At 44.6% G+C, this 27,267-nt stretch overlaps 1 protein-coding gene across 3 annotated transcripts in view; it reads left to right on the top strand.

The window, feature by feature from the left end:
- LOC143770059 (protransforming growth factor alpha-like) overlaps positions 1 to 27,267 on the top strand; it is a 53,071-nt gene that overhangs the window by 8,148 nt on the left and 17,656 nt on the right. For 2 of the 3 annotated variants that reach the window (XM_077259296.1, XM_077259295.1), the window contains exon 2: positions 21,501 to 21,594. In XM_077259296.1, coding sequence (XP_077115411.1) covers positions 21,564 to 21,594 — 31 coding nt within the window. In that variant the 5' untranslated portion in view covers positions 21,501 to 21,563. Of the gene's footprint in view, positions 1 to 21,288; positions 21,403 to 21,500; positions 21,595 to 27,267 lie in introns of those variants that run through there. The other variant, XM_077259297.1, reaches the window with a different exon arrangement.

Raw genomic sequence — 27,267 nt, forward strand, 5'->3', positions numbered from 1 at the left:
GTATGAGACCACAAAATTAAACCGAGAGAAAAACAACGACCAGCGCGCCTGTCTAGGATTCAGGCGCCTGGCAGACTCAAGATAAATCAAATTCTTGTGATCGGTCAATACCACCACCTGATGTCTAGCCCCCTCAAGCCAATGACGCCACTCCTCAAAAGCCCACTTCATAGCCAAAAGCTCCCGATTACCAATATCATAATTTCGCTCGGCGGGCGAAAATTTTCGAGAAAAGAACGCACAAGGTCTCATCACGGAGCAATCGGAACTTTTCTGCGACAAGACCGCCCCAGCTCCGATCTCGGAAGCATCGACCTCAACCTGAAAAGGAAGAGTAACATCAGGCTGACGCAACACAGGGGCGGAAGAAAAGCGGCGCTTAAGCTCCCGAAAGGCCTCCACAGCAGCAGGGGACCAATCAGCAACATCAGCACCCTTTTTGGTCAAATCAGTCAAAGGTTTAGCAACATCAGAAAAACCAGTTATAAATCGACGATAAAAATTAGCAAAGCCCAAAAATTTCTGAAGGCTCTTAAGCGAAGAAGGTTGCGTCCAATCACAAATAGCCCGAACCTTGACAGGATCCATCTCAATGGAAGAGGGGGAAAAAATGTACCCCAAAAAAGAAATCTTTTGAACCCCAAAAATACAGTTAGAACCCTTCACACACAAGGAATTAGCCCGCAAAACCTGAAAAACCCTCCTGACCTGTTGGACATGAGAATCCCAGTCATCCGAAAAAATCAAAATATCATCCAGATACACGATCATGAATTTATCCAAATATTCCCGGAAAATGTCATGCATAAAGGACTGAAAGACTGAAGGGGCATTTGAAAGACCAAAAGGCATTACTAAATACTCAAAATGGCCCTCGGGCGTATTAAATGCGGTTTTCCACTCATCCCCCTGCTTAATTCGCACCAAATTATACGCCCCACGGAGATCAATCTTAGAGAACCACTTAGCCCCTTTTATTCGAGCAAACAAATCAGTCAGCAGTGGCAGAGGATACTGATATCTGACTGTAATTTTATTCAAGAGTCGATAATCAATACACGGCCTCAAAGAGCCATCCTTTTTAGATACAAAGAAAAAAACGGCTCCTAAGGGAGATGAAGAAGGACGAATATGTCCCTTTTCCAGGGACTCCTTAATATATTCTCGCATAGCAGCATGTTCAGGTACAGATAGATTAAATAAACGACCCTTTGGAAATTTACTGCCCGGAATCAGATCTATGGTACAATCGCAATCTCTGTGAGGAGGTAGTGAACCAAGCTTAGGCTCCTCAAAAACATCACGATAATCAGATAAAAATTCCGGAATCTCAGAGGGAATAGATGACGAAATGGAAACCAAAGGTACGTCCCCATGAGCCCCCTGACATCCCCAGCTTAACACAGACATTGCTTTCCAGTCAAGAACTGGGTTATGAGATTGTAACCATGGCAATCCGAGCACCAAAACATCATGTAGATTGTACAACACAAGGAAGCGAATCGTCTCCTGATGGTCTGGATTCATACGCATAGTCACTTGTGTCCAGTATTGTGGTTTATTACTAGCCAATGGTGTAGAGTCAATACCCTTCAGAGGTATAGGAACTTCCAGAGGCTCTAGATCAAACCCACAGTGCCTGTCAAGGACCAATCCATGAGACTGAAAGCGGCGCCAGAGTCGACATAGGCATCCGCGGTAATTGACGATAATGAACAAATCAAGGTCACAGACAAAATAAACTTAGACTGTAAAGTGCCAATTGAAATAGACTTATCAACCTTTTTTGTACGTTTAGAGCATGCTGATATAACATGAGTTGAATCACCACAATAGAAGCACAACCCATTTTTTCGCCTAAAATTCTGCCGTTCGCTTCTGGACAGAATTCTATCACATTGCATATTTTCTGGAGCCTTCTCAGAAGACACCGCCAAATGCCAGGGCGCACTCATTCCACTGAGTAAGCACAGACCATTTACGAAATTTTTGGCAGTATATTTCAGCTTCATCTTGCCCTTGAGATAGGGCCATCAAGGTTTTTTCAGCCTGAATCTCTAAATTAGGTTCCTCATAAAGCAACCCCAAAGCCAGAAAAAACGCATCCACATTGAGCAACGCAGGATCCCTGGGTGCCAATGCAAATGCCCAGTCTTGAGGGTCACCCCGCAGCAAGGAAATTACTATCCTAACCTGCTGTGCGGGATCTCCAGCGGAGCGAGATCTCAGGGAAAGAAATAATTTACAATTTTATTTGAAATTCAGGATACGAGATCTATCCCCGGAGAAAAATTCTGGTATAGGAATTCTAGGTTCAGATATAGGAGCATGAATAACTAAATCCTGTAAATTTTGAACCTTCGTAGCAAGATTATTCAAACCTGTAGCCAAACTCTGAGGATCCATTTTAATCAGGTGAGATCAGAGCCATTCAAGGATTAGAAGGAGAGAGAGAGGCAAAGGCTGCAATTAGAGCAGAAATGCAACTGAGTAAACTATAGAGCAAGCTCAGAAGAAAAAAAAAAAAAAAATCTGCAGACTTCTTTTTCTCTCCTTTCTTCTGCCAACGGTTTTAACCCTTGGCCGGCCATACTGTCATGGTTCCCAATGGCAAGGGAACGTCAGAGAACTTAAATAACAGACTAGCTCTTGGGTGATGGAATCTCGAGCTGACCGTGAGCTAAACCTACCACACAACTAACAGTGGCCGGGTGACGTACCTACGTTTTATCCCTAGACGCCCAGCGCCAGCCGGAGAACTAACTAACCCTAATAGAGGAAAAAACAGACCTGGCTTACCTCTAGGGAAATTCCCCCAAAAAGGAGACAGAAGCCCCCCACATATATAGACGGTGAGTTCAGAGGAAAAGACATACGCAGTATGAAGATAGGTTCAGCAAAGCGAGGTCCGCTTACTAGATAGTAAGAAGATACAATAGGGAACTTCACGGTCAGCTGAAAACCCTATTAAAATACCATCCAGAAATTACTTTAAGACTCATGTGTCAACTCATGACACCGGAGTGGTAATTTCGGCCCACAAGAGCTTCCAGCTACAGAAACATAACATAACTGTGAACTGGAACAAAAATGCAAACAAACTTAGGACTAAGAGTCCAACTTAGCTGATAGTAGTCTAGAAGCAGGAACATGCAACAGAAAGGCTCTGGTTACATTGATGGCCGGCACTAGAATAACTGAGCAGCAAGGCTAAATAGGATACTCCCACATCCTGATGGAAACAGGTGAACAGAGAAAGTGAAGCACACAAGTCCAGTACCACCAGCGACCACCGGGGGAGCCCAAAAACCAAATTCACAACAGCCAGTACCAGATGTTTGACAGTTCAGGGAGACCACAAGTCAAAAATAAACTTTTAACTAAACGTTAACTTTGGGGGAAATATACGAGTGTTTCTCGCTAAATTAGAATATCATCAAAAAGTTAATTTATTTCAGTTCTTCAATACGAAAAGTGAAACTCATATATTATATAGAGTCATTACAAGCAGAGTGATCTATTTCAAGTGATTATTTCTGTTAATGTTGATGATTATGGCTTACAGACAATGAAAACCCAAAAGTCATTATCTTTGTAAATTAGAAAAATTAACTAAAAACACCTGCAAAGGCTTCTTAAGCGATTAAAAGGTATCTTATTCTATCTCAGTAGGCTCCACAATCATGAGGAATACTGCTTACTTGACCGATGTCCAGAAGGCAGTCATTGACACACTCCACAAGGATGGTAAGCAACCAAAGGTCATTGCTAAAGAAGCTGGATATTCACAGAGTGCTGTATCCAAGCATATTAATGGAACATTGAATGGAAGTAAAAAATGTGATAGAAAAAGATGCACAAGCAACCGGGATAACCGCTGCCTTGAAAGGATTGTTATGAAACGGCCATTCAAAAATTTGAGTGGTCACAGATGTATCTAGGACATGGGCTACAAGTGTGGCATTCCTTGTGTCAATCCACTCATGACCGATAGACAACGCAAGAAGCATCTTACCTGGGCCAAGGAGAAAATGAACTGGACTGTTGCTCAGTTGTCCAAGGTGTTGTTTTCAGACGAAAGTACATTTTGCATTTCATTTGGAAATCAAGGTCCCAGATTATGGAGAGGCCATAATCCAAGCTACTTGAGGTCTAGTGAAGTTTCTACAATCAGTGATGGTTTGGGGAGCCATGTCATCTGCTGGTGTAGGGCCACTGTGTTTTATCAAGACCCAAGTCAGCACAGCCGTCTACCAGGAAATTTTAGAGCACTTCATACTTCCCCCCTGCCGATAAGTGTTATGGAGATGGAAATTTCATTCTCCAGCAGGACTTGGGACCTGTCCACACTGCCAAAAGTACCAATACCTGGTTTAAAAATAACAGTATCACTGTGCTTTATTGGCCAGCAAACTTGCCTGACCTTAGATATTGTCAAGAGGAAGATGAGTGACACCAGACCCAACAATGCAGACAAGCTGGAGGCCACTATCAAAGCAACCTGGGCTTCCATAACACCTCCGCAGTGCCAGAGGCTGATTGCCTCCATGCTATGCCGCATTGATGCAAAAGGAGCCCCGACCAAGTATTCAGTGCATTTACTGAACATACATTTCAGTAGGCCAAAATTTCGGATTATAAAATCATTTTTTCAAGCTGGTGTTATAAAATTTTCTAATTTACTGAGATAATGACTTTAGGGTTTTCATTGGCTGTAATCCATAATCATCAACATTAACAGAAATAAACACTTGAAATAGATCACTCTGTTTGTAATTACTCTATATAATATGAGTTTCACTTTTTGTATTGAAGAACTGAAATAAATTAACTTTTTGATGATACTCTAATTTAGAGAGAAGCATCTGTATATAGTAGATAGTGGGTACACAACTTTATGAACGTTTCCTTCACAATATGGAGCATTTTTCACTCACAGTTCCAATTCCCTCATCTTTACTCATTTGTCCTCTATCTCCATTCCTCTCTCTTTCACCAGAGCCCAGCTCAGTACTACAGACCAGTTAGCAAGAGTCCGTTACTCAACAATCCGCGGTTCCGTGTCTCCTTTCCCTTCAAGGGAACTATATTGCCAGTATGACTGGTACTCATCCTTTCTGTGCCTGATGCCAGGACACTCTCTTTGTCCCATATACTCTGTCCCTTGTAGACTCGATACCTCTCTGAGTTATAAACTTTGGGCTATACATCTAGGTGTCCTCTCTTAGGACCCATCTATGATCAATCACTCAGTTTTTTGATCACTTCTCTCCTTCCTTCCACAAGGATCTCGCTATCCTCTGTCATGGTCTCCTGTCATGTTAGGGACAACCATGTCATGTGGCACTTCCATCTGATGTTCTGTCAGGAAACTGTCTATGTCCCTTCACCTTAGCTCCTCCCGCTGTGGGCTAGTCCCAATCATTAACTCTAAATGTCCCTACTTTGGAGCAACACATTAACACCAGTAACACAGTTCACATTACACAATACGATATTACACTTGTTCTTCCATGGAAGACGTGAGCAATATGTCCATCTCCTTACAGCAGCGTGAGGTAGGGGCTGGGACACTGATTTCTGCAATGTAACGTGTATGGTGGGGCTTTATGTGTACAAACCTACAATATTGATGTGTCTAATACATGACCTCCAGATGGGCATTAGTGATAAAGAATAATATAATTGAAAAAAGATGGGAGGTGTTATAGGACAAAAAGAGTAAAACAACAGAGGAGCTCTGTTCTGTGACTGCTCCTGGGCACTGTGACACTGCACAACCCCACAGAATGATTACATTTTTATGGGGGTACTTTGGACTTTCTCTATGGGTCTACAGGAGTTCTATGCACACGTATACATTGCAATGCATAATCTCAATCCTTGGGCATCATAAAATTGAAACACATGCTGCTCTATGTCTGCACATTTTTTACAGACTCTGTCATGGAGACTCTAAAAAGGGACAACCCCTTCATTATAAAGTTTTGTGACTGTTAATCTGTGTTCCCATGCTTTTGCGGCATTTTTTGGAATCCCAAATTTCAGCTTTGATTCCCTCATACAAACTTGCTTCACCTGTGATGGGGGCACCTAAAATGGTTGTCCCACTAAAATGGTTACTCCCTTTTATAATGCTCCCCTTAATTCCACCTTTAACCCCTCCTACCCCCCCCCCACAGCCCTATCCCAACTCTGCTATTCAAATCCCTTAACCCTTACTAAGCCGACCCTTTTAACATGTTCCACTCCCTATAGCCCCCCTCAACCCTGTCATGTTGTCCTCCCTTCAAAGGCCTGTGGCCCAGAACGGCCTCACTTGACAATTGGGTATTCGTGATTCCTGTGAGTTTCACCCCATCTAAAACTTCACAACCACTTTCAGCCACTCAATCCTAATACCATACGCCATGTTCCTTTCCACATAATCTACCCAAAGGGGGAGTCCAGGACCTTTGAGATCCCCCCTCCGAGCCGCCATTTACTAGTACCACCAACCTCGAGGACCTCCCCCCACGGCCCAACATAAATGTTCTGACCCCTCAAACATTTATGTCCCGCCACACCAACAAACGTTTTTCAATGCCCTCCTGTATTGCCAAACACCACATATTCAATCCGATCGCATTCAGATGAATACCATCCTTCCTCCAAAATTCCCCTTCGCCCGATTCCAAATCACTATGACGCACCACAATTGCCCCATTCCTCACCATAAAGCGGGAGACTGCTCTATTTAGCTTGATCCTGGCTCTATTTATACCTTGCACCGACGTTGCCCCATACCATACTTTCCTAGGGATGATGTCTGACCACACCACCAACAACCTGGGAAACATGGACCACAGCCTCAACATGTCAAACTTAATGTCTTTAATTAAGTCCCTGCACGGTCGTTTCCACCTAAATGTATTACCAACACGTCGGGCGCCCGGTCGAAATGAACGAATCTGTAAAATTCAGGCAACAATTGTTTCCACACCATCCATCCCTCCCCTCCCCATTTTCCCATCCACCTCAAGATTGCTAATGTCCTCGGTACACCCAGCTGTCTCCCATCCGGACGAACATCTGCCCTCATCGCTGCACAAAAGTAAATGACCCATAATCCACGTGAGCAGGTGTCCCGGCTCTGAAACAGAGAACAAAATCACAGCCAAATAAATTCACACAAGTGCCTACACATCCAAAAAACATACCAAAGATGGGCGAACATATGAGCGAAATCTCACTGACTCCCAGCGACGGATCCTCTTTACCACTTCCTCCACCAAACCCCTCCTGGCTGCCTCCGTAGCCGCGCCAATACGGAACGAGTGCCCACTGTAGTTTTTTGCTGGAATGCCCCCTCTTTCAAAACAGCGCTTAAATATCGCTAGGAACTGAAAACGTGATAAAAATGAGCTGTCCTCATGTACATTGCAAAGGGCATAGAGGGGAACTGTTCACCTCAAAAAGTACCACCCTGCAACCCCTTCCTTCAGTATCCGTCTTAGAGGACCGCAGAAATACAGAAATAACACTAACCTATCCCCATTCATATCCACATCTTGCCTAAGCAGCCCCCCTTTTCGAGATCTGGAAGGGCTGACCAACTCCCCCAAACGAAAAGCCCCAAAAACGCCAGCGAAAAGGCCGATTTGAACAGAACTACTTCCCCTTGAGAGGAACAGACATCCCTTAATTGCTCGTCCAGGATCAATAGCACCTCATAAGACACCGGGCGTCTCCCATCCGCCACCTTCCAGCCTTTCTACCACTTGAAAACCAAAAATGACTTTGTTAAATCCTGCAACCCCCTGAACTTAATGCCAAAAGCTAAATCCGATAAAAAATTATTGAGTTTCGGAACCGACCAACCCGATTCCCAATTGTGCCCCAATTAGCAATAGGAATTTGCTCTCATCCTCCAAACCCACCCCCAACTTAGCCTTCCAATCCTCCCACATAACCCATGCCCTCGCATAATGTGACCATGTTCCAGCTGCCAAGGATCTAGATAACAGATCTCTTACTGCCCCACAGAAGGTTCCATAATTCCCCCAGACTCACCAGCCCTGTGGATTCCGCTTGAGATGCCAACTCCCGAATGCGATCCCACTGTGAACAAGAAAGAGCTTTAAGAATGGGGTAATTTACCTTAGGCCTGACTTCCACCGTAACCCACAAATTAAAACTCAAACCTGCCAAGATCATATGCTGTAGAACTCTCACCAAAACTTGATCAGGTGATAACGAATTTATGGCCCTCATCGCCCCCAAAGACTCGCAACCAAAACAAATTTTTCTATTCCACTCCCTCCCCACAATGATAGCCCACAACAGTGGGGAACACCTCACACAGTACTTGATTGGCCGACAAGCCCCTATTCTCCCAGATTCTTGGATACCGTTCTACCAACCTCATGCCTTGAAAAAACAAACTGAAACCCTGCTCACCAACCTAGTGACTCAGCCGACACCACCGGCGCAATCCAAATCGACTTCCCATTGTAGGAGTCCAGAAAAAGTGCCCAGACCTTTAAATCGTAGGCGTCATGAAAGTCAGTGCCAATCCGACCTGTGACGCCTATGTGGCATCATGGAGGGATCACGTCCCTGCAGATCGGGTGAAAGGGTTAACTCCAATTTCACCTGATCTGCAGGGACAGGGGGAGTGGTACTTCAACCCAGGGGGGGTGGCTTCACCCCCTCGTGGCTACGATCGCTCTAATTGGCTGTTGAAAGTGAAACAGCCAATCAGAGCGATTTGTAATATTTCACCTATGAAAATGGTGAAATATTACAATCCAGCCATGGCCGATGCTGCAATATCATTGGCCATGGCTGGAAACCCTGATCTGCCCCCCCACCACCACCAGCGATCGCCTCCCCAGTCCTCCGTCCTGTGCTCTGCTCCCCTCCGTCCACCTGTCCGCTCCCCCGTCCTCCTGTCCGCTCCCCCGTGCTCCGATCCCACCCCCCATGCTCCGATCCCCCCCCCCGTGCTCCGATCCCCCCCTCATACTTACCGAGCCTCCCGGTGTCTGTCCGTCTGCTCCATGGGCACCGCGATCTTCCCAAATTGCGGGTGCATGCGCAGTGCGCCCGCCGAATCTGCTGGCCGGCAGATTTTTTCTAGGTACATTTTGATCACAGTGATCAAAATAAAAAAAATAGTAAATGAACCCCCCCCTTTATCACCCCCATAGGTAGGGACAATAATAAAAATAAAGAAAATATATTTACTTTTATTTTTACACTAGGGTTAGGGTTAGAACTAGGGTTAGGGTTAGAACTAGGGTTAGGGCTAGGGTTAGGGCTAGGGTTAGGGCTAGGGTCAGGGCTAGGGTTAGGGTTAGAATTAGGGTATGTGCACACGCTGCGGATTTCACTGCGGAACTGCAGCGTTTCTGCAGCTGCGGGTCCACAGCGGTTTCCCATAAGTTTACAGTACAATGTAAACCTATGGAAAACGAAATCCGCAGTGCACATGCTTCAGAAAAAAACGCGCTGAAACGCAGCGGTTTATATTCCGCAGCATGTAAAGTCTTTGTACGGATTCCGCTGCGGGTTTACACCTGCTCCATTAGAAAACTGCAGGTGTAAACCCGCAGCGGAAACCGCACTAGAAACCGCGATAAATCTGCAGTAAAAACCGCAGCGGTTTTGCACTGCGGATTTATCAATTCCGCTGTGGAAAATTCCGCAATGGAATCCGCAGCGCGGGCACTTACCATAAGTCTATGTGCACACGGTACGGATTTGGCTGCGGATCTGTGGTGGATTGGCCGCTGTGGATTCGTAGCAGTTTTCCATCAGGTTTACAGTACCATGTAAACCTATGGAAAACCAAATCCGCTGTGCCCATGGTGCGGAAAATACCGCGCGGAAACGCTGCATTGTATTTTCCGCAGCATGTCAATTCTTTGTGCGGATTCCGCAGCGTCTTACACCTGTTCCTCAACAGGAATCCGCAGGTGAAATCCGCACAAAAAAACGCTGGAAATCCGCGGTAAATCCGCAGGTAAAACGCAGTGCATTTTACCAGCGGATTTTTCAAAAATGGTGCGGAAAAATCTCACACAAATCCACAACGTGGGCACATAGCCTTAGGGTTAGGATTGGAATTAGAGCTAGGGTTGGAATTAGGGCTAGGGTTGGAAATAGGGTAAAGATTAGGCTTGTAGTTAGGGTTATGGTTAGGGGTGTGTTGGGGTTAGGGTTGGGATTAGGGTTAGGATTAGGGTTGGGATTAGGGTTAGGGTTGTGGTTAGGGGTGTGTTGGGGTTAGGGTTGTGATTAGGGTTATGGCTAGAGTTGGGATTAGGGTTAGGGGTGTGTTGGGGTTAGTGTTGGAGTTAGAATTGAGGGGTTTCCACTGTTTAGGCACATCAGGGGTCTCCAAACGCAACATGGCGCCACCATTGATTCCAGCCAATCTTGCGTTCAAAAAGTCAAATGGTGCTCCCTCCTTTCTGAGCCCTGACGTGCGCCCAGTCAGTGGTTTACCCCCACATATGGGGTATCAGCGTACTCAGGACAAAAAGGGCAACAACTATTGAGGTCCAATTTCTCCTGTTACCCTTGCGAAAATAAAAAATTGCTTGCTAAAACATAATTTTTGAGGAAAGAAAAATGATTTTTTATTTTCACAGCTCTGCATTGTAAACTTCTCTGAAGCACTTGGGGGTTCAAAGTACTCACCACATGTCTAGATAAGTTCCTTGGGGGGTCTAGTTTCCAAAATGGGGTCACTTGTGGGGGGTTTCTACTGTTTAGGCACATCAGGGGCTCTGCAAACACAACGTGATGCCCGCAGACCATTCCATCAAAGTCTGCATTTCAAAACATCACTACTTCCCTTCTGAGCCCCGACGTGTGCCCAAACAGTGGTTTACCCCCACATGTGGGGTACCAGCATACTCAGGACAAAGTGGGCAGCAACTATTGTGGTCTAATTTCTCCTGTTACCCTTCTGAAAATAAAAAATTGCTTGCTGAAACATAATTTTTGAGGAAAGAAAAATGATTTTTTATTTTCACGGCTCTGCGTTATAAACTTCTGTGAAGCACTTGGGGGTTTAAAATGGTCACCGCACATCTAGATTAGTTCCATGGGAGGTCTAGTTTCCAAAATGGGGTCACATGTGGGGGAGCTCCAATGTTTAGGCACACAGGGGCTCTCCAAACACGACATGGTGTCCGCTAACGATTGGAGCTAATTTTTCATTCAAAAAGTCAAATGGCGCTCCTTCCCTTCCAAGCCCTGCCGTGTGCCCAAACAGTGGTTTACCCCCACATGTGAGGTATCAGTGTACTCAGGAGAAATTGCCCAATAAATTTTAGGATCCATTTTATCATGTTGCCCATGTGGAAATGAACAAATTGAGGCTAAAAGAAATTTTTTGTGAAAAAAAAGTACTTTTTCATTTTTTACGGATCAATTTGTGAATCACCTGGGGGTTCAAAGTGCTCACTATGCATCTAGATAAGTTCCATGAGGGGTCTAGTTTCCAAAATGGGGTCACATGTGGGGGAGCTCCAATCTTTAGGTACACAGGGGCTCTCCAAACGCGACATGGTGTCCGGTAACGATTGGAGCTAATTTTTCATTCGAAAAGTCCAATGGCGCTCCTTCCCTTCCAAGCCTTGCCGTGTGCACAAACAGTGGTTTGTGACCACATATGAGGTATCAGTGTACTCAGGAGAAATTGCCCAACACATTTTAGGATCCATTTTATCCTGTTGCCCATGTGAAAATTAAAAAATTGAGGCTAAAAGAAATTTTTTGTGAAAAAAAAGTACTTTTTAATTTTTACGGATCAATTTGTGAATCACCTGGGGGGTCAAAGTGCTCACTATGCATCTAGATAAGCTGCTTGGGGGGTCTAGTTTCCAAAATGGGGTCACTTGTTGGGGAGCTCCAATGTTTAGGCACACAGGGGCTCTCCAAACGCGACATGGTGTCCGCTAAAGATTGGAGCCAATTTTTCATTGAAAAAGTCAAATGGCTCTCCTTCCCTTCCGAACCCTTTTGTGTGCCCAAACAGTGGTTTCCCCCCCATATGGGGTATCGGCATACTCAGGGTATATTGTACAATAACTTTTGGGTTCCAGTTTCTCTTTTTACCCTTGGGAAAATAAAAAAATTGTTGCTAAAAGATCATTTTTGTGACTAAAAAGTTCATTTTTTCCTTCCATGTTGCTTCTGCTGTTGTGAAACACCTGAAGGGTTAATAAACTTTTTGAATGTGGTTTTGAGCACCTTGAGTGGTGCAGTTTTTAGAATGGTGTCACTTTTAGGTATTTTCAGCCATATAGACCCTTCAAACTGACTTCAAATATGAGGTGGTCCCTAAAAAAAATGGTTTTGTAAATTTCGTTGTAAAAATTAGAAATCACTGGTCAAATTTTAACCCTTATAACTTCCTAGCAAAAAAAATGTTGTTTCCAAAATTGTGCTGATGTAAAGTAGACATGTGGGTAATGTTATTTATTAACTATTTTGTGTCACATAACTCTCTCGTTTAACAGAATAAAAATTCAAAATTTGAAAATTGCGAAATTTTCAAATTTTTCGCTAAATTTCCATTTTTGTCACAAATAAATGCAAAAATTATCGACCTAAATTTACCACTAACATGAAGCCCAATATGTCACGAAAAAACAGTCTCAGAACCGCTAGGATCCGTTGAAGCGTTCCTGAGTTATTACCTCATAAAGTGACACTGGTCAGAATTGCAAAAAACGGCCAGGTTATTAAGGTCAAAATAGGCTGGGTCATGAAGGGGTTAACTCCTTCCTCTGGTATTGTCCCTAGACATCTGAGAATTACTCTGGCACCAGGATATCGTTATAAGAACCCCGGGCTATTAGCAAAGTGGGAAAAGGAAGCCATGGATAGCTCACTAAGATTAATGAGACTTCTGTTAGAGGAGGAAAAACAAAATTTGAATGTTCTAAACGAATCCCTAAAGGAACAAATTGAAGTGACAAAATTTTTTTTCCTTAGAACCGGATTTTTCAAAAAAAGAGATACAATTACAGAATTCTATAGAAAGGTTCCAATACCATCTAAAGGACACAAGTTCTTTATAAGGGTCCTACAAGAGTTCAAAGAAAATAAAGCTTATTCCTTCTCCACAAGTAAATTTTCACAGAGAACTGAAACAGACATATCATCCTCAGAAGCAGAAGTCTCAGATAGTGAGGCTAGACCAAGCGGGCAAAGAAGCAGGGGCAAAGGCAGAGGAAGAGGAGGCAACTGGGGGCGCGGGAACAATAGGAGATCCCCCGCCAGGAACGTTTTTTTAGATTTAAGCTACCCCCTCAGAAGCCGCTCCAATCCACCCACCTGAGTACACAAGTAATACATTTGTCCTCAAGGCCTTTAAGTGAAAACGAAGTCAAGTTATTAAGCAAAGGCCTCTCATTTGTACCAACCTCTGATATGGATACCTTTGAGGTAATAAAGGACCTCAATCTATTTGTCAGACGCTTAAAGTGGAAGAAGTTCTTCCTCAGAGAGTACAAAAAACAATGCGCTGAATTAGGAATCACTGATGATTTATTACAAGATGTGCACATGTTATTCCATCTAGGGGACCCTGATCCCACTCTGAATGGGAGAGGCCCCTTTACTGGTTTAAAAAACAAGAGCACCAAAATGCCCCCACCAATGGGCGATTTGAGCTCTATAGACATCTTTTTTGAACTTAGTCACTGAGGACATCATGAAATTACCTATTAAACAACATAGGACCTCACACAATCTATCCAGGAGTGAAATGGCATGTTTATGTGATCTAGAGAAGGATCAGATGATCACTATAAAACCCTCTGATAAAGGGGGCAATGTTGTCGTCATGGACACAACAAATTATCATGCTCTATGCCTTTCACTACTGGACAGCAAGGATGACTATAAGATCCTGGTCAAAAATCCCCTAAGTAATTTTTCGGATGAATTAAAAGCCATTGTTGAGAGAGGGTATAGCGACGGAGTGGTGGGCAAGGACGAGAGAGAATTTTTGTTACCTAAAAATCCAGTGGTTCCAACTTTTTATTGCCTTCCCAAGATTCACAAGGGTACTAACCCCTTGAAAGGCAGACCCATCGTCTCCGGCAATAACAGCCTGACTGAGAGACTGGGTATATATATAGACAAAATTTTGAAACCCTTTGTCGGCTCTTTGAATTCTTTTGTACGGGACACCACAGATCTTTTGGGCAAATTGGATGGTATTTACTTAGACCCCGACATGATTTTGGGGAGTATAGACGTGGAGGCGCTATACTCATCCATTCCTCACGATAAGGGTCTCACGGCTGTGAACCACTATCTAAGTACCAGAGGTACACAATTTGAAAAACATAACAAATTCGTCTTAGAAGCCCTGGAATTTTGCCTGACCAGAAATGTGTTTCTTTTTGACCGTAAGTACTTCCACCAGCTGAGGGGCACTGCGATGGGCAGCCCTTGTGCGCCTTCGTATGCTAACTTGCTCCTGGGCTGGTGGGAGGAAACAGTGGTTTTTGGTGACTCCATGTCCCTTCCAGATGAGAGAATTGTATTGTGGCTAAGATACATCGATGATGTGTTTGTAATCTGGAAGCGAAATACTATGGAATTTGGCAGCTTTGTTGAGGGCCTAAATAATAACAATATAGGCCTGCGTTTTACCTATGAAGCCAGCACAACCAAGTTAGCATTTCTGGACATCTGTATAGAAAGGAAAAAGGATGGTGAGATAGAAACAAAGACCCATAGAAAGGATACAGCCACTTACTCTCTTCTCCATTTGGAAAGCAACCATCCCGTTCCCTTAAAAAGAGGGATTCCAAAAGGGCAATATTTGAGGAATTTCTCCAGTATGGACACCTTCCATGAACAAGCGAAAGATCTTAAAAATAGGTTTTTAGAGAGAGGCTACCCAGACGGTGTCCTCAAGAAAGCCTATAAGGAATCGGTAAAAAAGGAAAGAAAACATCTGTTGATACCCAGAGAGAGATCCGATGATGACAATCTCATCCGTTTTATCACTCGGTTCTCCAATGGAGCCAGTGATATTAGGAATGTTTTGTGTAAACATTGGCCCATACTTCAGATGGACAATGACATAAAGAAACATATTTCGATTTTTCCTCAAATTACCTATAAAAAAAGGTAGATCCTTATCTGATAGACTGGTTCACAGCCACTACCAACCAATGGGTACACCTACCTTCATGAATCATGTGAAAGGCTGCTTCAGGTGTGGAGACTGTAAAGCATGTGCTTCAATCACATCCACAAAGGTCCTTCGTGGCAATGTCACAGGTACCACCTACCCCATCCGACATTTCATCAATTGCCGTACAAAAGGGGTGATATACAAAGCCACTTGTGAATGTGGCCTTCAGTACGTTGGCAAAACCAAAAGAGAATTTCGGAGGAGAATTAGAGAGCATCTCTGTGACATTGCTAATAAAAGAGATACTCCTGTGGCAACCCATATGAATCGGGTCCATCAAGGGAACCCAAAAAAAATCTTCTTTGTTGGGATAGACAAAATTCTGCCACCAATAAGAGGAGGAGATTGGGACAAATTGATTCTCCAAAAGGAGAGCAGATGGATATTCACTCTCAGAACGGTCCAACCTCTGGGTATGAATGAGATACAGCCGTATAACTGTTTTTTATAGCCCTTACTATGTCCCTACGACATCCCCCAACATATCTGTATATCCCTACATTTCCAATCTATAAGTACCTACCTTTGTATAATCCAATAGGTACAATTATTTAGGGACAGTCGTCTTTTGAGTGGGGGCGCCACTTGCGCAGGAATATAGGGTGCCAATCCCCACGTTAGGCAGTGTCTAGTTCTAGGGATTTCATAAGCTATATTTCAATAGCCCCCCCCCCCTCTTAATACATTTCTTTTTGACCATTGGTCATCTGTGGTGATTATTCCTACTATGTCTTATCTTGGTCTGTTAGAGGAGGGTGTTTCATAGGGATAGATAGTCTGGGACAGCCTTCGCGGAGTGGGGGCGCCTTGTGCGCAGGTTTCTTTTAGGGTGCCAACCTCCACTGATAGGTAGGGCACAGTTAGTTAGGGCGACATACTGAGGGTTTAACAGGCTATAATCTCCTTATTTCCCCATTTCCTTCTTCCATCTGGTGTTGTTCCGTATATATATGGGTCGGTATAGGATTGTAAAAAATATCCTGCCCCCCTCCCATTTTTTACCTTGTATTTAATTGTTACATATAACAATCAGTTCTCTCTCTCTCTTAGATTAAGTCCTTGGCCCACACTCTAGATAGCTTACCTGTTTAAAACAATTGGCATAATCATACCGATGAATGCTTCTGTAAGTGTCATAAATATAGTTTTTGAGTCAATGCTGAATCGTGCCACATGGTGCACAAAACGGAGCATACATTAACAGCATTTGTTTTGTCTGAGTACTTAGCTCATGAATAAATGCCTGTTATATACATTCAGACATTTTAAAACACATGCGCTGTACAAATCTGGACTTGGGCGCGTTGGTCCGCTGCCCATCAATGCACCATATGCGTCCAGATATTCCGGTATGGAGATGGACAAGCTGTTGTTCTGCATAAGCGCAATATCCCTAACAGAGGAGAACGCTTGCGTTCCACCTCCCTGGGATACTTGCGCTTCATTACTCGGACGAGCGCTCCAAGTATACCGGAAGTTCTTCATTGAACCCACCAACGCGTCACACGCCAGGGGCGTATAACAAAAAAACGGCAAACAATTCTCCGGTGACTTCTCCCCAATAACACTGGCTAGTATAGCAAACGCTTGCAACCAATTAGAGAACGTGTGGGGAATTAGTCGAAACCTCGTTTTATCCTCGACCTTCTTCTTAGACTCATCCCTTCTTAACCTATCTAAGTCAAAACGTTCCAGTGGGAGTAAGGAAAAATGTCCACATACTCCCCTTTCCATATCCTTTCTCTCACCTGCTTCAAATGTGCCCCCAACGGCCCCTCAAAGCAGATGTAAAGTTCCATTTTAGCTGCATCATCCAACTGCACTGTCTCATCCTTATCTTTTCCCCACTGTCTCCTGAAGACGATCCCTGTCCCATATCCTCGCCTTCAGTCACCGTTACCCCCCAAACATTCACTAAACCCCCTGTTACTGTACTTGGTACCACACTAGATGAACCCGCTGCCCCATTAACATCCAAAAAACCCTCTCCCTTACATTACCCATCCATGCTGACAATGGCGACGACTCACCCTGACCATTCCCAGATTCCCAAAGCCTAACTAACGCCTTCAGACCCTGCAATACAACACCAATTCCGACACTAGCCACCCCCCGCAGACAACCCCCCACATTTACATTGGAAGCTAGTGACGGTTGAAAAAGAAGCCATTGATTCTCACCTAGCTGCCTGGGTGCTGTGTTCCCAGCAGCCGCAGACCCAAATTCCAGAAGTGGCCAATCCGAGCTTGATCCTCCAATATCCTGTTCACTCGCAGCTCCTGGAGCCCCATAGAGCCGACCTTGACTGACCCCTGAGTAATCTGCAGTCATGATGCCCCTTTGTGCTGCATTTTGCCTATCCAACATCACAGGTCGTGCTGGCCATTGTTCTGGATTATGATAATCCCCCTCCCTCAAAACTGCTGCACTACCCCCAACGTCCGACGCCGGACGATTCCCTTGTGGCCCTCTATCATTGCCCTCCCACAATTCTTGCCCCTAAGTAGCAGCACCAAGCTGCCCGTCATTATTTTCAAAAGCAGCAGCAGCCAGCAAGTGAGCGGAGCTATCGTGCTGCCACTCGCCAGCCGCTCTGCATTCCGAGGCCTGTACCGCCGTCCACCATTGGGTACCTGCACTTTGCCAAACGGAGGCCTGGACGATGGGAGCTCTTGCTGCCCCTGTGCCCAGGTCCTGGTACCTCATTGTTGCCTGTGAGTGGGCGGATCCACCTTGCCGGGTCCTGAATGAAGGCTCCCGGCTCGCAGGCCCCTGTGCGCTCTCTCGTGCCTCCCGCCGCTGCTAAGCTAGGCCCGTTTCTGGCTGGGTGCCAGCCGCACCTGATCCCAGATCCCCTTGCGACACCACCGCACTGGTCGAGGGGGAGGCTGACACCCCCCAATGTAGGTCCCGCCAAGATGCAGGATTCCTCCCGGCTCTGGATCCACGCACCCTAGGCCTGCGGCACATGACCCCTGTCAGAGGGTCCCCGGAGGACACCGTCGCCCTTCTCGTTGGGCCTGAGGATGCCCAGCCCTCCTTGCAGCAGGCCTTGGATAGATGCCTGCAGAGCTTGCTTCACCTGTTATGGGGGCAACTAAAATGGTTGCCCCACTTAAATAGTTACTCCCTTTTATAATGCTCCCCTTAACTCCACCTTTAACCCCTCCTACCCCCCACAGCCCTATCCCAACTCTGCTATTCAAAGCTCTTAACCCTTACTAAGCCGACCCTTTTAACATGATCCACTTCCTATAGGCCCCCTCAACCCTGTCATGTCGTCCTCCCTTCAAAGGCCTGTGGCTCAGTACGGCCTCACTATTCAGACAGGAAAAAGCAACAATGTACAGTTATATGAATGAGATTTCTGAAATTTCATAGTTTTTGCTGGAAATGTAAAAAGCAGCTTTTAATTTGCCTACAAAAAAAGCAACGTGTGAACATAGCCTTATTAGGTTTGTATCACACTGTGTTTGTTCTTATTGTTTAGGCTCCTGATGGAAGCGTTTTAGCCGGGGTCACACTTGCGAGTGTGATGCAAGAAACTCGCGCAAGTCTCTCGAAACAATACCTGGCACTGCCGCCGGAACTCAGACCGGAGCGTGCAGCTGCATAGAAATACATGCCTGAATCCGGTCTGAGTGACTGGCGGCAGAACCGGGCATTGATGCTAGTGACTCGCACGAGTTTCTCGCATCACACTCGCAAGAGTTACCCCGGCCTTAGGGGAAAACATACACCAGATACACACAGTTTAAGGCCTGTTTCACACATCAGTGGCTCCGGTACGTGTGGTGACAGTTTCCTCACGTACCGGAGACACTGACACACGTAGACACATTAAAATCAATGTGTCTCTGCAGATTTCATTGATTTTTCGTGGACCGTGTGTCCGTGTGCAAAACACAGAGACATGTCCATGTTTCTCCGGCAGCACGGTCCGCAAAGCGTCGCGCACACGTGCACACGGAGAACAGTGTGCACTCTCCTCCGTGTGCACGTACCGGTGCAGGAGAAACAGCGCTACAGTTAAGCGCTGTCCCCTGCTTTTGGTGCTGAAGCCGGCATTCATTCCTTCTCCAGAGCAGCGAACGCTGGAGAGAAGGAATGAAAAATCAAGTTTTTTTTAATTTTTTTTGTTTAAAATAAAGTTCGGGGTCACCTCCCGTCTCCCACCCCCCGCGCGCCCGCTCGCCCGCTCGCTTGCATTGAAATACTCACCCAGCTCCCGCGATGCCTCCTCTCAGCGCCGGCAGCCTGTCCTGTGTGAGCGGTCATGTGGTACTGCTCATTACAGTGATGAATATGCGGCTCCACCTCCCATAGGGCCACGTGAGCACACTGACACACGGACACGGATAACTCCGGTACCGATTTCTCCGGTACTGGAATTATCTGGACGTGTGAGACTGGCCTAACATCGTCTCTAAATGCTCAGAAGGAGCAGGAGTTTTCATGAAATCCACTACAGGCCTGTTTCACACATCAGTGTCTCCGGTACGTGTGGTGACAGTTTTCTCACGTACCGGAGACACTGACACATGTAGACCCATTCAAATGAATGGGTCTATGCACATGTCAGCGTGTTTTCACGGACCGTGTGTCCCTGTGCAAAACTAGCAGACATGTCCATTTTTACCCGGACACACAGGCTGCAAAATGTGCCACACACGTGCACACGGAGAACAGTGTACACTGTCCTCCGTGTGCACGGATGTCCGCTGGGGAAGTAGCGCTACTGTAAGCCGCTGTTCCCCGGCGGCTGGTGCTGAACGCAGCTTTCATCCATTCTCCCCTGATCTGCCGGCAAGCAGCGCGAGCAGGAGACAATGAATGAATGAATGAAAAACCCAATGTGGGGTCCCCCCTATGTTGTTAAACCAACCCAGGCAAAACTCACAGGTGCGGGCTGCTATTCTCGGGCTGGTAAGGGGCCATGGATATGGACCCCCACCAGCCTAAAAACAGCAGCCCGCAGCTGCCCAGAAAAGGCGCATCTATTAGATGCGCCAATTCTGGAGCTTTGCCAGTTCTTCCCACTTGCCCTGTAGCAGTGGCAAGTGCGGTAATGAGGGGTTAATGTCACTTTCCTATTGTAAGGTGACATTAATCCTGGCTTAATAATGGAGAGGTGTCAATAAGACACCTCTCCATTACTAATCCTATAGTTGGTAAAGGGTTAATTAAACACACAACACAGTAAGAATGAAGTATTTTAATGAAATCATACACCACACAGTTTTTCCATATTTATTATACTGGTAATCCAAGCGACACTCTCGATCTCCTGTAATAAAAATAACAAACCAACAATATACCTATGCCTGTCCGGCATACAATCAGTCCCACGCTGTAATCTATATCTGGGGATAGACAGTTTACAACCGGGAACGCTGCTAATGCGACCGGCCCGACTGTAAACTACTGGGGAATGAATGATACGCAGCGGGCGCAGGCTCAGTAACTAGCGGTGACGACACTTAGTCTGGGCTCGCTGCCGGCATGAACTCCTGTGACCTCATGACTGTAGGAGAATGCAAGTGATGAGGTCACTGTGACAGAGCTTGAACTGCTGTGACCTCATCACTTGCATTCTCCCACGGTCCTGAGGTCACAGGAGTTCATGCTGGAAGCGAGCACAGACTCAGTGATGTCACCGCTAGTTACTGAGCTTGTGCCTGCTGCGTATCATTCATTCATTCTCCCCTGCTCGCTGGCCGAGCAGGGGAGAGCAGATGGCAGCCGCGTTCAGCACCACACGCAGGGGAACAGCGCTTACAGTAGCGCTACTTCCCCGGCGGCACTGTGGTGTGTGCCGCGTGTGGTACTGATGCGGCACTCGATTGCCACATGTGTGCCGCATGTAGTACACACACGGACACTGATATCTCCAGTACCGCTTTTTCCGGTACCGTAAATATCAGGACGTGTGAAACCGGCCTCACTTGTACTGATAAACTCAGCAGATTTTCTGCACAAGAAATGAAGCTGAAGAAAACAATTGTGCATGTTGTCATTGCATAAAACTCATCCTTTTTTTCTTCCAGAGGATGAATATTTGTCCTGGTTGTGTCATGGCCACACATGTGTACAGATGGCAGGGGGGAGATCTGATAACTGCTCTGTACCGAACTGTTCAGCTTAGCCGCACACAGCACAGACTCTCACCCACTGGAGATAATATATAGGTTGATGACATCATAGCATATTATAAAATGACATCACGTTTTGTTATATTATGAAAAATCGTTATTTGCTGACAACAAATTACTTTCTGATTATTTAGGTGATACAGAGAATAAGATCTTGCTTGTATGACCTGTGTTTCCAATTAAAGAACGCATCAGACATGCTTGGAGGGGCACTTTTTAATATTGCAGGTAAAGTTTTAATTTAGGTTTAAATAAACAATATCTTGGACATTAAAAATCATTATCATGTAATACCTGTAATGTCAAAGGAGGGCGCTGCGAGCTAACACTTGTTACAGCATTTATTTAATTATTTCAGAACACTAGTTACTCAATATCTCCAAAAGAGCCACGAAAACCCCTTTTTTAGACTACATTCCCACGATGAGCTCAGTTTTTGACACTGTAGAATTTCTGTACCTGTTGTTTAAAGGGAACCTGTCACCCCCCCAGGCGTTTGTAACTAAAAGAGCCACCTTGTGCAGCACTAATGCTGCATTCTGACAAGGTGGCTCTTTTAGTTCTTGTTCCTGGAACTGCTGCAATAATCGCTTTTGAAATTTGTCCCTCATACCTGTGAAATCGTCCGGGGGTCAGGTTCAACTGCTCATGCCCCCCCAAAAAAATAACAGCGCAGGCGCCGGGGACGCTACTGAAGGAAGAGGAGGCGGCACCCGCCGTGCAGAAGCCATGAGTGATGGATGTGAGGCATCTGGATTAGGGGGAAAGAACTGCCCCCTGGACGATTTCACAGGTATGAGGGACAAATTTCAAAAGCGATTTTTGCAGCAGTGCCAGGGACCCGAACTAAAAGAGCTTTTTCAGAGCCTGTGTACTACCAGTAAATGGACCTGAGTGGAACTTTTTTGTGGATTGAGTTGAAGCTTTTATTGGCAACATTTTACATAATTTTTGGGTTGAAATTCATCCTGTGCTCTACGCTGAGCACTTACTTTGCAGTTTCCATCTAAATCTCTGAGTCACCTGATTCAGTTGAAACCCCCAAGGGATCCATTCAAAATAATGAGAAGTGCACAAACCTGTGGGGGACCTCATTTTTATACATGCTTAAAAAGACAGACACTGCTAGATCATAGGCCAATCAGTATCCACAGTGTCTCCATCTGTCTTATTAAAGGGAATCTTCCGCTGAGGGTTCTGTCTGAATCACATATTTCAGAGATTTATACAAAAACCCCGGTGTAAGCGCCTACAGCTGTGCGCAGGATAAATGTGCACCGAACCTTACTGCGATCTTTGGGAGGCAGAATGAGCAAATCAACAGCAGATGAAGAATTGGTTTTATTTATTTTTTACGCCGTTCCTCATGCAGTATGTGATTAGATTACTTTATTATTTAAGTCGGTGAGATTACAGACATATTGTTTTTCTATCTTTAGCTGCTGTCACACAATAAAATACACTTTTTTTTGCAAAAAGTAGTTTTTGCATTGGCATATTTTGAGAACAATAATTTTTCCATATTTTGGCCATCACAGTCATGTGATGCTTTATTTTTTGTGGGATGAGTTGACATTTTTATTGGCACCATTTTTGGACACATGACTTTTTTTTATCGCTTTCTATTCCTGTTTTTGAGAGGAAGAATGAACAAAAAACAGCAATTCAAGAATAGTTTTTTGGGGTTATGTTTTTATGCCATTCTACTTGTGGTAAAATTGATAAGGCAGCTTTGTTCTTTGGGTCAGTACCACTACAGTGATTCCACATTTACATAGTTTTTTATGTTTTGGCGCTTTTACACAATAAAAACTATTTTATAGAAAAAAGTAATTATTTTTGCATCGCTTTATCCTGATAGCTATAAGTTTTATATTTCTCTGCTGATGGAGCTGTATCGCGGCTTGTTTTTTTTTTTTGTGCGAGACTTGATTACGTTTTCAGGGATACAATATTTATTTACATGCATCTCTTTTATCGCGTTCTATTCCACTTTTTATTTGGCGGTACAATGACAAACCATTGTTTTTTGCCTCTTTTTTGTGGTGTTCACTAAAGGGGTTAATTAGAGGGACAGTTTTATAGGTGTTTAATGTAGCTGACAGGTCCACGTATGGTACACACTCTGCTTTATACCAAGTTACCTGTGATTTGTCATGCCCTGGGGATTGAACAAGAAGGATTCAGATAACACTTATTTTTCTCTCAGCATAGTCTGAACCTGAAACCTTGATTCGATGACGGTTCCATACATAGTGTGTAATTGGGCCTGTCATATGATATTTTTTAGCAAAGATATTTACTGTCTATGTATAGCTAGACTCTGATAGGGTATCAACTAGGGTGATCAGGGATATTGACAAGCGGGGGCGCCATTTCCCAAAATACTAGGGTGCCAACCTTCAATGCCAGGTAAGGTAAGAGAAAGGGATGACTAGGGATTTGATAGGTCTATCATTACTGTCTGACATATTGAGATCAACCCTACTGAATCCTGAAATGCCCTGAGAGTTTTTGTTGTGAATGTTTTCAATACCTATAAGTCTTACACTACCGTTGAAAAGTTTAGGGACACCCAGACAATTTTGTGTTTTCCATGAAAACTCATACTTTTATTAATCAAATGAATTGCCAAATGAATTGAAAATCTAGTCCAGACATTGACAAGGTTCGAAAAAAAAAGATTTTTACTTGAAATAATAATTTTCTCCTTCAAACTTTGCTTTCGTCAAAGAATGCTCCCTTTGCAACAATTCCAGCATTGCAGACCTTTGGCATTCTAGCAGTTAAATTGCTGAGGTAATCTGGAGAAATTTCACCCCATGCTTCCAGAAGCACCTCCCACAAGTTGGTTTGGCTTGATGGACACTTTTTGCGTACAATACGGTCAAGCTGCTCCCACAGCAGCTCAATGGGGTTGAGATCTGGTGACTGCGCTGGCCACTCCATTACAGATAGAATACCAGCTGCTTCTTCCCTAAATAGTTCTTCCATAATTTGGAGGTGTGCTTTGGGTCCTTGTCCTGTTGTAGGATGAAATTGGCTCCAATCAAGCGCTGTCCACAGGGTATGGCATGGCGGTGCAAAATGGAGTGATAGCCTTCCTTATTCAAAATCCCTTTTATCTAGTACAAATCTCCCACTTTACCAGCACCCAAGCAACCCCAGACCATCACATTACCTCCACCATGCTTGACAGATGGCGTCAGGCTTTCTTCCAGCATCTTTTCAGTTGTTCTGCGTTTCACAAATGGTCTTCTGTGTGATCCAAACACCTCAAACTTGGATTCGTCTGTCCATAACACTTTTTTCCAATCTTCCTCTGTCCAATGTCTGTGTTCTTTTGCCCATATTAATCTTTTCCTTTTATTAGCCAGTCTCAGATATGGCTTTTTCTTTGCCACTCTGCCTTGAAGGCCAGCATCCTGGAGTCACCTCTTCACTGTAGACGTTGACACTGGCTTTTTGCATGTACTATTTAATGAAGCTGTAAGTTGAGGATCTGCATCAATTTCTGCAGACTCTAATGTACTTGTCTTGTTGCTCAGTTGTGCAGCGGGGCCTCCCATTTCTCTTTCTACTCTGGTTAGAACCTGTTTGTGCTCTTCAGTCACCGGCCAGGGCCGTGGGGTACTCGGTACCGGGTCCTGTGTTCACAGGGGGATGTCACAGTGGCTGCGACCCGGTCCGTGGCCCTGGGCGCCCATGTAAAAGGGGAAAGGTATTTAAAGGGAATAAAGTTTATGTTCGTGACGCCACCTGTGGTATTTGGTCAGTGGGGACCAACGCTGCTTTAAGGGGTCCTCTGGGGTGATGTTATGGCAGCTAGATGGTATAACTTCCCACAAGTGAAGTGTATCCCCAGGGCTCCCGGTGTGTGGATGAAAGATGGTGAATGGCGCAGTAAAGAATGAGGACACAGGTTTGCAGTCTTTTTACCTTGTTTACTGTCGACTTCAGGCAGCCACAGTCCAGGGCACCAGATCACAGGGAAGGCAGGGTCCGGCCGGCTTGGAGGCAAGTTAGGAGTCCCCTTATCCAGGTGGAAATCACAGCCTTCCTCTAGTGCCGTGGTGTTGTAGTCCCTTACTGCCTAGGGCTTCACATAAGGTCCTTACAGATGTTATCTCTCTCTCTGGATAGAACATAACCCATATGACTGGTGGCTTGAGGCTGTTTGTAGGGACTCTAGCACGCCCCGGCCTCTGAAGGGTGCCACCGTGCCTCCTGGGTATTAGGTTGGACAGGTAACGTGGAGTTCAGCTGTCCTGCCGGTCTCTGATGTAAGTCATAGAGGTCCTTACAACCTCTGTGTTCTGGCTACCTGTCTCTGCGCCTCAGAAGGAGGCAGCCTGCTCGGGGCTGGTCTCCCCCTGGTATCCTCTCCTGTGCTTTGCTCTCCTGCACGTTCACTGCAATCAATTCGTCTTTCTCAATGTCTCTTTCCAGGAACTGCTGCACTGCGGCTACACAGCTCCGTAAAACCTTCTTTTCTGCCTCAGACTGATCCAGTCTGTTTCCTGGCAAGAACTGAACTAACTCTCCCTACAGACTACCAGTTTTATATATATATATATATATATATATATATATATATATATATATATATATAGCGTCACCTAGTGAATAGGATCAAAAGCTCCCCCTGGTGGTCTGGAGTGTGAATGTGTTGCATGTTTGTGGTACCTGGTTGCAGTTATCCCTCCTTGCCTTCAAGCGTAACATCACTCTCACCGTGAAGAAAGCAATGCTATTGTGATGACCAGGACCCTGGGGCGCCACACTCTCCTCTGAAGGGAGTAGTAGACACCATTGTAGGAAATCTTCAGTTTCTTGGCAATTTCTCACTTGGAATAGCCTTCATTTTTAAGAACAAGAATAGACTGTCGAGTTTCACATGAGAGTTCTTTTTTTATGGCCATTTTGAGAGTTTAATGGAACCAACAAATGTAATGCTCAACTAGCTCAAAGGAAGGTCAGGTTTATAGGTTCTCTAATCAAGCTGTTTTCAACTGTGCTAACATACTTGCACAAGGGTTTTCAAGCGTATTCTAACCATCCATTAGCCTTCTTACACAGTTAGCAAACACAAAGTACCATAAGAACACCGGAGAGATGGTTGTTGGAAATGGGCCTCTATACACCTATGAAGATATTGCATTACAAAGTAGACGTTTGCAGCTAAAATAGTCATTTACCACATTATCAATGTATAGAGTGTATTTCTGAATCATTTAGGCTATGTGCACACGTCAGGATTTCTTGCAGAAATTTTCCTGACAAAAACCGGACATTTCTGCCAGAAATCCGCATGCTTTTTTTTCATGTTTTTTCATGCGTTTTTGACGCGTTTTTTGATGCGTTTTTTACACGTTTTTTTGTGCGTTTTTTTCCAAATGCATAGAATTGCGGGAAAAACGCGGAAAATCCGCAAAATTAATGAACATGCTGCTTTTTTTTACCGCAATGCGTTTTTTTTTGCGGGAAAAAAACGCCCCATGTGCACAAAACATGCAGAATGCATTCTAAATGATAGGATGCATAATGTATGCATTTTAATGAGTTTTTATAGCATTTTTATAGCGAAAAAAAGCGAAAAAAAAGCGAAAAAACCTGAACGTGTGCACATACCCTTAATGTTAGCTTCATTGGAAAAAAAACTGTACTTTTCTATCAAAAATAAGGAAATTTCTAAGTGACCCTAAACTTTTGAACGGTAGTGTATGTTTTAATAATATATGAATAAAAGTTAGTCTAATGTATTTTCTGGTTGTCAAGTTTACGAGGCCCTGCTTCTTTATTTATGAATTGGTTGTCATAGCTAAATTAGGTTAGTTGCGTTTTTTAATATACGTTTTTACGCGTTTTTGACACTTAATTTTTTGTCTCTTCAAAGCTACT

Source organism: Ranitomeya variabilis, chromosome 4 (genome assembly GCF_051348905.1).
Source record: "Ranitomeya variabilis isolate aRanVar5 chromosome 4, aRanVar5.hap1, whole genome shotgun sequence".
Taxonomy (NCBI): Eukaryota; Metazoa; Chordata; class Amphibia; order Anura; family Dendrobatidae; genus Ranitomeya; species Ranitomeya variabilis.